Here is a 15,426-nt window from a genome sequence, read left to right on the forward strand (position 1 = left end):
TCTATATTCATATATAAATTCATGCATATTAAAATATATGAATATATAGTCTAAATTCATATATATAGTCTATATTCATATATGTATGTATTTCTTGTGTCAATTATGAGGGGTCAGAGAGACATGTTAAAATCTCCTGGCTATAATTGTTATTTGTCTATTTTCCTTCATACACTGCCATGGTTTGAGTATCCCCTCCAAAACCCATGTTGAAATTTAATTGCCATTGTAACAGTACTAAGAGGTGGAATCTTTAAGAGATAATTAGGCCATGAGGACTCCATTGTCTCGAATGGATTAGTGCTGCTATCATGGGAATAGTTTCGCTATAGAAGGGTGAAGAAAGACCCCCTTTTCTCTCTCACCCTCTCTTGCCCTTCTATCTTCTGCCATGGGATGATGCAGAAAGAAGACTTCACCAAATGCTGGTGCCTTGATCTTGGACTTCCCAGCTTCCAGACGTGAGAGAAATAAATCTGTGTTCATTATAAATGACCCAGTCTCATGTAATCTGTTTAGCAGAAAAAACAAACTAAGAGTCCCCCAGCTGTTTTTGCTTTAGACACTTAAATACATTCCCAAATACGGTGTTACTGTTTGCAGTGTACAGTATGTTACTCAACACACAAAAAAGTTTTCTACTGTGATGTCTTCAATGTGGATTGGGCTTTTGTGTAAACCAGGCCCCTAAACCTTTGACCCTGATATCTGATATATCATATAACATCTCCTGTTCTTCCTTCCGTTACATTTGCTTAATTGTTTCTTTGCACATTCATTCCTTTATCATTTACATTTCTGCTATTTGATATGTATCTTTTGTACAGCAGACAGTGGGTTTCATTTTCTGACCCAATCTGAAACCCTCCCTTAAAAATTATAATAGTTTAGTCCATTCATATTTATGCTGAAAACATATATTTAGTCATACTTCATTTTTTTTTTTTCAAGACGGAGTTTCGCTGTTGTGCAATGGCACCACCTTGGCTCACTGCAACCTCCGCCTCCTGGGTTCAAGTGATTCTCCTGCCTCAGCCTCCAGAGTAGCTTGGATTACAGAAGCATGCCACCACACTCAGCTAATTTTGTATTTTTAGTACAGACGGGATTTCATCATGTTGGTGAGGCTGGCCTCTAACTCCTGACCTCAAGTGATCCTCCTGCCTTGGCCTCCCAAAGTACTGGGATTACAGGCGTGAGCCACCATGCTCAGCCTAGTCATGCTTCTATTTGGTGTTCTGCTTTTCATTTTTAAAATGTTCCCTTGCTTTCCCCCCTTTTTTCGAACTTTTGGTGTATAAATTAATTTTTAAGAGCTTTATGGAGGTACAGTTGACATGCAATAAATAGCACATATTTATGTATATCAATGTATATAACAATTTCTGATATATGTATACACCCATGAAACTATCACCACAGGTAACGCACATCTCCATCACCTGCAAAGGCTTTCGTGTGTCCCTTAGTAATCCTTCCGACCCACACGACACCCACCCCTGTCATCACTGATCTATTTTCTGTCACTCTAGATTAGCCTACATTTTCTAGGATTTTATGTAAATGGAACCATACAGTATACACTTTTCTTTGGCTTCTTTCTCTGAGCATTATTATTTTGAGATTCACCTATATTGTAGCATGTATCAAGAATGTATTCCTTCTATTATGGAGTGTTATTCCAATGTATAGGTATATCACAGTTTATTCACCAGTTGATGGGAATTTGAGTTGCTTCAAGTTTTTAGTTATTACAAATAAAACTGCTATGAACATTTGTGCACAAGTCTTTGTATGAACATATGCTTTTATTTCCCTTGGGTAAACACCTACAAGTGGAATGGCTAGATCATTTAGTAGATATAGGCTTAATTTTTTTTAAGAAACTAGTAAACTGTTTTTCAAAGTTGTACTGTCTACGTTACTAATAGCAGTGTATGAGACTTCCAGTTTCCCCACATCCTTGCCAACACTTAGTATAGTCTTTGCTTTTAAGTTTAGCCATTTTAATGGTTGGGTAGTGGTATCCCATGTGGCTTTCATTTTCATTTGATAATCCTTTCATGTGCTTATTTGCTATTCATCTGTCTTTTTTAGTAAAGTGTATATTAAAATCTTTTGCCATTTTAATTGGGTTTTTATTGTGATATAATTGAGTATCCCAGGTTCAGAGTCTATTATACATTCTGGATACAAGTTATTTATCAGATATATGCTTTGCAAATATTTTCTCCCAGTCTGAAATATTCAGCCCAAAATATTAATAGTGCTGAGTATGAAAAACTTTGCTGTAACTGTTTTATAATTTTACTGACAATTTTAGGGTTTATAGGATTTATACCTTTAACTTATCACAACATACCTTCACCTTCAACTGACATTACTTCATGTATAGCAGAACATTTCAATTTCCCTCTCCCAATATTTATACTATTGTTGTCAGACATTTTGTTTTTACAAGTTATAAACTCCATGCCACAATGTAATTTTTGTTTATACAGTCAGTTGTTCTTTAAATAAATTTAAAGTGGGCATGGTGGCTCACACCTGTAACCCCCACACTTTGGGAGGCCAAGATGGGAGGATCACTTGAGCCCAGGAGTTCAAAACCATCTTGGGCAACATATGGGATGCTGTCTTTACAAAAAAAAAACAAAAACAAAAATTACCCAGGTACGGTGGTGTGCACCTGTAGTCCCACCTACTTAGGAGGCTGAGGTGGAAGAATCGCTTGAACCCAGGAGATTGAGGCTGCAGTGAGCCATGATGGTGCCACTGCATTCCAGCCTGGGCAACAGAGTAAGACTCTGTCAAAAAAGAAAGAAAGAAAAGAAAAGAAAAAAAGGAGAGAGAGAGAAATGTAAATAGCCCCCCAAATCTTACATCTTTCCCCCTGTAGTTACCATTTCTGATGTTCTTCCTCCTTTGTGCGGATTCACATTTCCATTGAATATTTTTCTTCTACATGAAGAACATTAAGATTTCTTGAAGGTGCTTCTTCTGATGATGGATTTTTTTTGGCTTTTATAAATCTGAAAAAGTATTTCATCTTCACTTTTTGTTGTTGTTAAAAGCCCAGCTGTGTAATCATCTTCACTTTTGAAAGAGATTTGTACTGGACGTGGAATTCTACATTGACAGTTTCTTTGTTCAGTACTTTAAAGGTGTCATTCTATTGTCTTCTCACTTGCAGTGTTTCTGAGAAGAAATCCGCTTTTATCTTTGTATTTGTTCCTCTGTGCATAGTTTTTTCTTTTGATTGCTTTTAACATTTTCTCATTATCACCCGTTTTGAGCAATTTGTTAATGACGTGCCTTGGTATGATTATCTTCATGTTTCTTGTGCTTGGGTTCATTGAGCTTCCTGGATCTGTAGTTTTATAGTTTTAATGAAATTTGGGGAAATGTTGGCCATTGTTTCTTCACTTTGTTTCTCTGCCTTCTTTTCTCTTTCAGAAACTGAAAGCACACATATATTATGTGGCTTGAAATTGTCCAAGAACTCACTGATGCTCTGTTAATTTTTTAAAATTCTCTTTCTCTGTGTTTCATTTTGGATAGTTTGTATTGCTATGTCTTCAAGTTCACTAACCTTTTCTTCTGCAATGTCTAATCTGCTGTTAATTCCAATGAGTGTATTTTTCATCTCACATATTGTAGTTTTCATCTCCAGAAGTTTGTGTTTTTTGAATATCTTCCATGTCTCTACTTAACTTTTTGAACATATGGAACACAGCTATAATAATATGTCTGCCAAATCCAACATCTGAATTAGTTCTAGGTCAGCTTTGATTGATATATATTTTGTCTTCATTATTAGTCACGTTTTCCTGTCTCTTTGCAAGTCTGGTAATTTCTTATTAGATACCAAATGTTGTACATTTTTCTTGTTGGATGCTACATATTTCTGTATTCTTGTCAATAATCTTGACCTTAGTTCTGGCATGCAATTATTTAGAAACAGTTTGATCCTTTCAGGTCTTGTGTTTAAGATTTGCTAGACAGGACCAGAGCAGTCTTTATTCTAGTGCTGAGTATTTCCCACTACTGAGGCAAGACTGAGTTCTCTCAAGTGTATTCCATCCAATGACCCATGAATCATGAAGTTTTTCAGTCATCCTGGAAGGGACAGACACTATTCCTGACCCCACGTTGGCACTAGGCACTGTTACCTCTAATCCTTTGGGTAGGCTGTTTGGTTTTGTTTTGGTTTTTAGTCTTGGGTAGTTTCCTCACATACATATACTGATTGGTATTCATCTGAACACTCAGAGGGGCACATCTGCATCTATGTTTGGTCTCTCCTTTCTGCTACCCTATCCTGCAAACTCTAGCTAGCTTGTTCTCCCAGGACCCTCAGCTCCATCTCCTTAACTGAGTTTGCCAGGCTCTGCCTGGATTCACCTTTCCTGTGCCATGGCCTAGAAATTCTGTTAAGGCAGTAAGCTGGAACAATCATAGATAGGGGTCACTTCATGGATTTCTCAACTCTCCAGCATCATTGTTCTTTACTACTAGATGTGAAGTGGTTTGAAGACCATTGTTTCATATATTTTATTCATTTTTTGGTTATTGTAGGCAGGATGGTAAATTTAGTCCATTACTCTATCTTAGCTGAATTCCTATTGTTATTTTTCTCTTTAGTGATTTGGAAGATATAGAGCCTTTTAATAAAGATTATCTTTTAAATTCTTATGAACCATCTCTAAGTTCACAATTGCTGTGGACTGAATGTTTATGCCTTGTCAAATTCCTATGTTGAAATCCTAATCCCCAATGTGATTGAATTAGGAGGTGGGACCTCCTAATTTGGGAGGAAGTTAAATTATGAGCATGGAGCCCTCATGAATGGGATTAGTGCCTACAAAAGATGGCGAGAACTCTCTCACTATCATTCCACTACGTGGAGATACAAGGAGAAACCGGTAATCTACAGCCTGGAAAATGACCCTCACCAGAACCCAACCACGCTGACGTCCTGATCTTGAATTTTGAGTCTCCAGAACTATGAAAAATAAATGTTTTGTGTCTGACCCACCCCATCCCTGGCCATTTGTTATAGCAGCCTGAACTAATACAACAGTTTTATATGTAATTGAGCCAATATTCTTCAAACAATTTAAAAAATAATCTATTAAATCTCTTTTGCCAATAACAAGAAACTTAGCATGTTTAACTTCCTGCTGCTCCAAATTATTATTTATAATATACCTATATTCTAATAACTACTTTTTAAACATTTGCATTGAGTTGGTTAAATTAATGAAAAATTAGACTTAGCAATACATTTATTTGGTTTCATTGCTTGCTACCTTATTCTAGTCACATGTCTTTCTCCTTCTTGAGTTATTCACTTACATACATTTTCCAATCCACTGGACACATGATTGTCTAATTTTTTTCAAGGGGTGGGCTTGGGATCCTTCCATGTTTAGACATGTCTTTATGTTCTCATCTATGATAAATAACATTCAACCTGCTATTGATGGCTTATGCCTCGTGTTTACATATGGCAGTGTTTTTCATCACTAACAAAAAAGATTTCTTGACTTAAAGTGCTCCCTTTTCATAACTGACTGATCTTTTTGATAAATGGTATATTAATAGAGATTTCCTTAACCTTTCTCCTGCTTCCTGTAGTAACTCTGTGGCATTGAGGACAATGTGTTCTACTTTCTCAGCTTGGTCTTCTTTTAAGCTACTAAATTGTGATGTGATTTTTCTCCATGCTTACTCTTAACACAATGCGATCCCTATCCAGATTAGAGTTGGCTCCTGTCAGAGATGTGCATCCCCCTGTGCAAAGGCACAAATGAAGAGAAAAGGAACATTTTCTATTTCTTATGATTACATTTTGCCAGATTTGAGACCTAGTTATCTGGGTGGCAGTGGTGGAAACCACAATAGCTTGGCTGAAAGTTTCTTTTTTCATGTTTATCCAGGTAGCCGGGATTAGGGGGGCCACAGAGCCCTTCCTTGATCCTATCTGGATTCTGGTGCTTCATATCGCTGACTCTTCCTCACTTCCTCATTACTTAGATCTTACAAACAGGGTCTGGCAGTGTGAACCCCAGCACTTTGCTCACTGTTCTTGAAACCAGGAGGGGCCTCCACCACATTTTCCTGATGGTCTCTCTGCCACCCTCACTGCTCCCTCCAAGTAGGAGCTGGCTCAGCTATGGGTCCTTCCCACTTCTTCTCCAGCCCGACTTCCCTTTCACATGTAGTGAATTGCGGGTTTCACTTCCTGCAGTTTCCGTTACCTGTGGCCAACCGGGGTCCAAGAAAATTAAATGGAAAATTCCAGAAATAAACAATTCATAAGCCTTTGTTGTTGTTGTTGTTTTTGAGATGGGGTCTCACTCTGTCACGCAGGCTGGAGTGCAGTGGCACAATCTCAGTTCACGACAACCTCTGCCTTGCAGGTTCAAGCAATTCTCCTGCCTCAGCCTCCTGAGTAACCTCCCAAGACTACAGGCACCCACCGCCACACCTGGCTAGTTTTTGTATTTTTAGTAGAGATGGGGTTTCACCATATTGGTCAGGCTGGTCTTGAACTCCTGACCTCAGGTGATCCACTCACCTCAGCCTCCCAAAGTGCTGGGATTACAGGCGTAAGTCACCGCGCCTTAAATTGCGTGTTTGTTCTGAGTAGTGTGTTGCAATCTCTCATCATCCCACTTTGTTCAGTGCTATCCACCTGGGGCATGAATAACCCTTTGTCAGTGTATTCATGCTGTCTACACTACCTGCCCATTAGTCACTCAGTAGCCATCTTGGTTATCAGATTGGCTGTAACAGTATCACCATGCTTGTGTTCAAGTAATGCTTATTGTACTTTTATTACAGCACATTGTTATAATTGTTCTAATTTATTATTATTGTGAATCTCTTACTGTTCCTAATTCATAAACTTTCTCAGAGGTATATATGTATAGGAAAAATCATAGTGTGTATAGGGGTCAGTGCTATTTAAGGTTTCAGGCACCCACGGGGGGTCTTGGAAAGTATCCCCAGCAGATATGGGGGGACTGCTGTATATGAGCTGGAGAAATTTCTTAATGTTTCTGGTAGATAGAGGGCACTCTGCTCCTATGTTTGTTTGCCTTTAATCATAGTGCAAACTCGAGTTCAACTTGTGGGTTTGTGTGAACAGCGCGATCTCGGCTCACTGTAACCTCCGCCTCCTGGGTTCAAGCAATTCTCCTGCCTCAGCCTCCCAAGTAGCTGGGATTACAGGCACCTACCACCACACCCGGCTAATTTTGTATTTTAAATAGAGACGGGGTTTATGTAGCTGAGCAATGCACACAGCTGTGACAGCACAGAGAAGTCATGTTTCTTACAGTGGATTCCTGGGTGACTGCAGCAAGGGAGAAACTGATGGCTTGGGGGCACCCGAGGGGCTGGGTTCCTTGTTTCCAAGTTTACAGGAGCCTTGGAAACGTCAGGATACCTGGATGCAAGAGGAGGAAGAGAGGCTCTACCCTTGGATCCAGGCAGTCTGGAAAGCAGACCTGCCCAGAACAGTGGGCCTCAGAGTGCTGGCAGGGACTGCTCTTGGGCTCAGGGCACCTGGCAGTGAGCAGCAGTGGAAAGAGCCAGGGCCTGGCTACCTGCAAGACTTTAGCTGAACTTGGGCTTCACCACATATTAACCTGTGGCCAAGAAAAGTCTCCTTACTTCATCTGTAAAGTAAGTAGTAATAAAAGAATCACCCTCTGGGTTTTATGGGGGTTCAGTGGGGTGCGATGCATGAAATACTTAAACAGCACCTGCCACGTATGTGTGGATGCTCAAGGAATACTGAGCTCCCAAAGTAGTTTTTGAATAAAGAGGAGCCAAATGCTCTCTTTCCTTTTTTCTCTCTTCCTTTCTCCCCACCTAGTCTCTGTATTCCCCTTTCACCCCTTGGGGTGACTTCTTAGCCCTCTCCAAGACTCTCGCTCTGGCTCAACACCCTTTTCCATTCCAGCCTATAGATCTGCCACGGCTGCTGCCCTGCAGGGCCATCCACGTGTGTGTTTGTACAATGCTCCTCCCCTATCCTAACCCACCTAAACTTAGCTTCCTCCACAGAGCTGTTTCAAATTCACATGGCCTTTTCCTTTTCAGCGGAGTCTAGTATTTTATAACCACCCTTCCCAAATCAGAACACAAGTAGACACATGTTCAGCTTTCCACATGTGAGAAATGGCCTCAAGGGTACAATTTTCTTGCACGGTCCATGTTTCCACAGGGCCCCCTTTCTGACTTCTCCCCTGGAAGCCAGGAGAGCTGAGGAGCCGACAGAGACGGGGCACACACACTGGGAAGCCAAGCACGTTAGATTTACTCGGGTCATATCTGCAGGTGAGGTAACAGTACACACATACAGAAATTCACGGGCAGAGATGCCACCCCAGCATCACCGTCAGACACCAAAGCAGCAGGAGGGCTCAGGAAGTGGCTTTGGAAAGTTCTCGTGAAAAATCAAAGGGCAGCTTTGGTGCTCAGAGATTCAAACAGAAAACTATACAAAACCAACCCTTAAATATATATATATTATATGTGTATATATATAAAATTGCAAAATAAAAGCCCAAGAAACTAGCCATCAATCTGCATGTCAGTGGCTCAAAAAGTGTTAGCATAGAGAAAGGCAAAACCATTTGTGGGGGTGATGCATACTCCAGGGGGACAGCATTTCAGTAGCAGAAAGAGTATTTACATGGAACCCCTATTTGAAACTTCACAATACTAGGAAAAGCTAAACACAGACAATGTATGTACAAGGGAAGACAGTAAGTAGTACTCTTGCGTGACGATTGTCAGACACAGACATTTCACTGAAACCATCCATAGCTTTAGAGAACACTGCACTCTATCTAGACTGGGTTCCTGCTAGTCTACACCCCAGCCAGGCAATCTCAGGCTCTGGAACTTATGTTCTCCCCCACTTGGCCTCTTCCCAGAGAGGGCAAACACTGGGATGTTGGTTGCAGCATAAATTGTAGGAATTTAAAGGTGGAGCAGTCCTCGGGTATCAATCAATCACCCACAAAGCAGGACCAACAGGTGTGAGGTGGAGTGGAAGTGTGGGGGTGGGGTTCCCTGAAATAGATTCCCATTTTATAATGTGTTTTAAGTGTGGCCCCTCTGCCCCGGTCCAATTGCCGTCCTCCTTCCGATTCACTTTAAAAGGGGAGATCTGGCCTTTGGGTTTTTAAACATTATATAAGATAATTTGCTGGGGGAGAGAAGAGTTTAGGGTCTTTCTACAGTTATTCTCCCACCAACCCCCAAACTCTTACATTTTCTTTAAACTACCTAGAGATAAGTAATTTGCCAATTACAGCTGGCCTCAGTTCGGGACACAGTGGGTGAGGAGAGGAGCCCAGGACTCGACTCTATCAGAAAACCGCCAGTGCTTTCTCACACTGAGCCTCGGACTCCAGCTCTGCGTGAACGCCTCCCCTGCATCAGTAGTGATCATTTCTCCCCCATCTTCAGGCCACAATTTCCCGTAGCAATGACGCAGCTTTTGGGAAAATCTAGAAGGTAAGCGGCACCAAACATCAATATAGCCAAACCTAATTATCACCTAAGAATGAACCAATGCGGCCCATTATTTCTGTGTATATAAGAACACTCCCAACTGGAGATTCTTCCTAATTGTTCCTACGACGAAAAGCCTACATTCTCAAGGGAACTGTCTCTATAAAAATGATGAAAGGTGTTCTCCACTAAAGGACACCCCACTGAAGTCCCCACACTGCTTCCCGGTGAGTGTGGCTGCTGTGAGTGGTAAAGGGATGTTGGGCATGCCTTGGTGACCGAGCTCTGTGTGGTCTCTCATTGATGACAGAAAGTGTGCCACATCTGAATAGGTTAGTGAGACACAGCTTCTGGAAGTAATTACACTCCGTGTATGCTTTCTTATATTATGCTGCAAGTGGAAATGTACACAGATAACCAATGTGCACATTTCATGAGTTTAGAGTCACTCACAGGCCTCTTACTTCTTGCATTAAACTATCCCTTTCAGAACAGATGTGAAACAAATGATAGGCTGCCCCATTGGCTTTTAAATTGTAGGGTGCCCTGTCCTTTCTGTGGGAGTGGAGAACTTAAATTGAGCCTCTCCCTCATTTCTTCTCAGACTCTTTGAGTGCTAAGGTCTTAGGGAGTTCAACTGAGCTCAAGTGATGAGAGAGAATGTAAAAAGACCTGTTTCCTCTACGCTCAGAGTCAACTGCAACTGTGCCAACCAACTCTAGAGTTTCTGCTGACCCGCATGTGTAAAATGAATAAGGGGCAAATGTTCTCTCATTTGTTCAGTAGTCAAGAACTGATTACCCTTGTCCCAAAACTAGAACATAAAATTCACACATAAGAAAAAACATGTTAGCCAGCATGGTGGCTCACACCTGTAATCCCAGCACTTTGGGAGGCCGAGGCAGACAGATCACCTGAGGTCAGGAGTTCAAGACCAGCCTGGCCAACATGGTGAAACTCCGTCTCTATTAAAAATACAAAAATCATCTGGGTGTGGTGGCAGGTGCCTGTAATCCCAGCTACTCAGGAGGCTGAGACAGGAGAATTGCTTGAAAAACCGGGAGGCAGAGGTTGCAGTGAGCTGAGACTGCACCACTGCATTCCAGCCTGGGCAACAAAGAGCAAAGCTCCGTCTCAAAAAAAAAAAAAAAAAAAAGAAAAAACATGTCATGCAGACCTATGGGTAAGGCTGTGTGTCTATCCTCCACATACCTTCACGGAAAAACTGAAAATTATTTTTAGACTTTCAGAGGCGAATCATGCTGTTAGGGAAATGGTTCTTTCAAATCCATGGCAATCAAAGAAGTGGATTTATAGCATTTTCCCCCACACGGACAGTAGCCCTGCTACAACAATGCCAAACATCTGAATGACTGTCTTGCCATGTCACCATAAGCAAGTGACAGTGTCATCCACAGGGAATGGGATTCAAGTTCAGTCTACATGCACCAGTGGCAGAGCACAGTGCTTTACAGTGGGGTTCTTACTATAAGAACTTACTGCTCTTCATCCAATTTCCCCCAAGTCCTTTACAAAGAGCTTATCTGTTCACAGAGGAAGAACCCTGTTTTAGTTATAGGAGAGTTGAGGGGGGTCAACTGGCCAAAGTAGGACAGTTACTTGGATCGCATGCAGGCCAGGAGGCTCTTAGGGAGTTCAGATCTGGGCTAGAAGGTGTCTCTTTCTGCCGTTTGGGGGGAAGGTCACATGGTATGGATAGTTCTCCCATGCCACTGTTGGGTGCAGCCAACACTGTGCAGGGAGTCGTTGGAGCCAAGCCTGTCTCTGTGAAACCACTAATCCTTCTTGTCCTCTCTCCTCCTGCCTGCCTTCCGATGGAAATAAGCTCAGAAACCTCTCCACTTCCCAGCTCAGCCAGCCACAGAGCAGCACATTGGTTCAAATGTTACCCTTTTCTCCGGCATATCCAGGCACAGTAGCTCAACCAGACATGAACCTACTGCCCGCCAAATCTGAGTTCTTGAATACGTATTTTCTCCAGTCAGATACTGGTCAAAGTTTTCAGCCAACTTTTATCCAGAGCCGAAGAAAATGGCCTTTCCTTTCTAATAGCCTGTAGATTTGTTTGGACCACATGTCTGTTTCTGTAGCATTTGGTGCATGTTCTCAAGCCTGGAGCTAAGTGTGACACATTCTACGCAAGGGAAGAAATGGCAGGATGGCTGGACACTTCTCCCAGCAATTCCGCACCAAGACAAAATAAAACTGGAAACATTAGCTCTTTGAATGCTCCCCTCTCCTTATTGAAAATCTCTCTTAAGGTGCTTTATCCAAAGATTTTTATGGAAATAAATTTTGTGTTGGAAACTTACTATTTGCTGTAGAGGAAACACTGTGTAAAGCAGGCCATCAACTATGTTTCAGTACTGACATTTCAAAAAGGCCTCAGAGCTCCCATGCCACCATCCCACACCCATCCAGTCTCCATTCAGCCACCAAAGGGATTTTCCTAAAATGCAATTCTGATGCTGACTCTATCCTGATTTAAAGGCTTCAGGGGCTCCAAACCCCTTCCATGACAAGTCTAACTCCTCCACACTTCCTACCAGTTTCCTTAGGATTCAACCCTGCCTACCTGTGAAGGGACCCCTCAACCCCCGAGCTTCCACGTCATGCTCTGGCAATGCCACATTGCTCAGTGGAACCCATCATGGCATTTCATGCATCCACACCTTTGCACACATTCTTCCCTCATAATGGCATGCCCTGCCAACCCTTTCATTCTACTGGAAAATTTCTCTTTGTTTTAAAACCCTAACAGCCATTGCTTCTCTCAGGGTTTCTCTGGTACCCAAGATAGTTAAGAGCTGCTTCCTTATGCCACCTTGGTACCCTTGCCTGTTTTGCAATTTGTCTATACACCTCCTATGCTCATGAACTTCTTGAGGGCAGGAACTATGCCTATCCTCATGCCTGGCCCTTGACCCAAGCTCAATGCATGTTTTTGGAATGCATGAGGAATAAACCAACTGATAGGTTTCATCTATCAATAGAAAGTGGGCCATGGCATAAATTCCAAAAATAATGCTGCAGCAAGACTCCATCCAACATCTTCACCTAAGTGAGGCCTCATTGTCAAGGGAATAAAGAGAGTGTGTTGAATGCAGAAGCAATCAACATCACCCCTGAAGTACAACTCGCACAGGAAAGGGTGCATCAGAGGTTGTGTTCACCATTCTCACAACATTGTTTGCCACTTATTATTCTAGTCATAATGATGGCTCTCTTTCAATGTCAGCATAATGCCTGGTGCTCGGTGGATCCTTAACAAATGCCACGAGAGGATAAATGAATGTGAAATATACTTTTTAAAAGAAGGCATCAAGGGATTGGCTTTTAAAGGCGTTTCCCACATGACAGATTTTTCTGAGGCATCAGTGGGTTGTCCCTCCTAAAATTTGACCCAATCAGGAAGTAGAACACAGATGGAGCCTGGGGTAGCAGTTAGGAATCTGCACTAGAGAGACACAGTGTCGGGTTTACCTTGGTACTAGGTCAGTTTCCTTCCTTCTCAAGAAATAGCCAACTATGGATGGTATTTCCTGCCCCAACCAGAAGGCTCTTGCCTATCCTTTGTCAGAGGCACACAGTAGCATCACCACAGTCCACACTGACCGGGAACTTCACGTGCACTGATGACGATGAGCACAGGGGAGTTCCCTACCTTTGCTTCAAGTGCTAACATTATGCAATGGAGACCAGTCATAGAGACAAGTCCTGGATGAAAACCACCACCCCTGAGGATTAAAGTTGTCTGGTCACCATAGTTGTTAAGAGCAAAGGCTCTGGACTCAGATTGACCTGGATTCAAATCCAGAATCCAGATCTTTCTAGCCAAGTCAGCTGGGACAAGTCAATTATCTTTTTAGGGGGTCAATTTCCTCACCCACAAAATGGGAATGATCTTACCCACCTCAAAGGATTACTGTGAGGGTTAAAGGATGTAATGTATGTGAAGCCTGCACAGTGTCTATAGATAGTAAGTGCTCAAAAGTGGGAAACTATGATTAAGAACTCTCAAAAATAGCTTCACAATAGTCAGATGAAAAGGAAAAATATTCTTTCAAGACACTGTGCTTTTAAGAGAATGGATTGTCTAATTTTTAGGAGCCAACAATGCTCATTAATCAATGCCCCATGGAAGAACATGAGAAGAGAGTGGTGGCATTTAAAACGATAACTGTGGCCATTACCAGGCCCCAGGATGGACAGATAGGGACAGGGACAGGGACCCAGCATTTCTCCGAGAGCTGGTGCAAGAAGATTAATCCTGAAGGGCTCATTTCTGATTCTCCTCTGCTGGACCTAGAGTGACTCAGAATTGGAACCTCAGAGGGTGCAAATCAAGGTGCCAAGAGTAAGATGCCAGTTTCGGTCTGTAAGCAAGTGTTTCTGGGGGTGAGGGAAGGTCAGAGGACACCTTACTGCTGGACAGGAGTGAGGCAGGTACAGTACACTGCTCCAGGTGTCATGCAAAGCTAGAAAGTCATAGCATTCCCTCTGTTGTTTTGATCCTCCTTATACAACCCAAAGCCAACAGAGGATTTCAACTTCCCCAAATTTCTACCCTGAGCATTAAACAACTTTTTCCTATGCTAAATTTGGTTTTAGTTTTGAAGTGCCTGAGACGCACCATACAAACGGGTCAGGTTCCTGGCCTTGTATGTTGATGAAACCATCCCCAGTCCTCAGCTTACATGGCTTGCCCTTATGCCTGCCATCTCTTACAGCTCTTCCATCCATCATTCAAGAGGTTCCATGAAGAAAGCTCAGGGTTAATGTTTGGGGAAGTACAAGCTAAGCCATTAGCCCTTGGGAACAAATATTACTTTCTGTTGGAGGGGTCAATTTGGCTGGTTGCTTTGAGCAGCAGGGCAGGGACCCAAAGTGGAAAAGAGAAGAGATTTTTAAATGTAGAGATAGCTCCATCTGCAGGAGATTGGATTCCTGCGAAGAAATGGACCTTACTCAGGGGAAGCCTCGACCTGTCTGATTCAGTCTGTGCCTGTGAGAGATCACGGCCCATTTCTGGCCTTCTTGCCCTAGGCTCAGATTGGTGGGCAGCATCTAAACAAAGGTGGCCCACAACTAGGCAGTGTTGTGTAGCAGAAGGAGCACTGGACTGGAAGTCAGGAGACCTGAATTCGAGTGCAGGCTCTGCCGCTAACTAGCTGTGTGACCTTTGGCAAGTCACCTGATTTCTCTGGGGCAACTGTAAAACGAAGGGTTGGTCGGGCGATCTCTAAGTTCCCCTTCCGAGTGTGGTCCAGGGTCCTACTCTATCCCTCCTTGGCCCTGTGCTTGCAGGGACAGGGATGGGAGAAGGGAAGGGGAGGAGAGAGAGGAGGCAGGAGGGAGCCCGTGAGTGTCGTGAATCAGGACTCCACTTTCTCCTTCTTTTTGCTCTTTTTCAGAAAGGAGGGGGTTCGGAATTTCTTTTTCTTCTTTGAGGGAGACTTGGAAGGTGAGCCCTCTGGGGACATGGGGCCGCTGGTGACCGACTCGGTTTTGTCCTTAGAGGTATCAACATCTGTGTCAGCACTGGTGGTCATCTGGCTCAGGCCTTTGCTGAGGATTTCCTCTGCCGTCTGCTCCTCCTCCCTCCCGTTGACCACTACCCCTTCCGGCTGGGTTGTTTCGGGCTCTGTGGTGGCGGCTTTGCTTGTTTCTGTCTTCTTAGTACCTTCTAGAAAAAAATCAGAAGATATGATCGTAAGATTTCATTCAGGTGACAGCTTCCACCTGGGGCTAACAGAACCATTTCTAGAGAATTCTATAAAGTCAATCCAGAGCGAGGGGAGGGTCAGCCTGATGTTGAGGGATGGCTTCCAGAGACAGATGGAAGGACTGCGTTCTGATCTGCACCCC

At 42.8% G+C, this 15,426-nt stretch overlaps 1 protein-coding gene across 2 annotated transcripts in view; it reads right to left on the minus strand.

The window, feature by feature from the left end:
* Positions 1-13,596: 13,596 nt before the first annotated feature.
* The window catches only part of ADD2 (adducin 2), a 107,158-nt gene continuing 105,328 nt past the window's right edge, over positions 13,597-15,426 (minus strand). For both annotated transcript variants that reach the window (XM_023224042.2, XM_031934171.1), the window contains one exon: positions 13,597-15,244. In XM_023224042.2, the coding sequence (XP_023079810.1) occupies positions 14,934-15,244 (311 nt within the window). In that variant the 3' untranslated portion in view covers positions 13,597-14,933. The remainder of the gene's footprint in view (positions 15,245-15,426) is intronic.

Source organism: Piliocolobus tephrosceles, chromosome 15 (assembly GCF_002776525.5).
Source record: "Piliocolobus tephrosceles isolate RC106 chromosome 15, ASM277652v3, whole genome shotgun sequence".
NCBI classification, from domain to species: Eukaryota; Metazoa; Chordata; class Mammalia; order Primates; family Cercopithecidae; genus Piliocolobus; species Piliocolobus tephrosceles.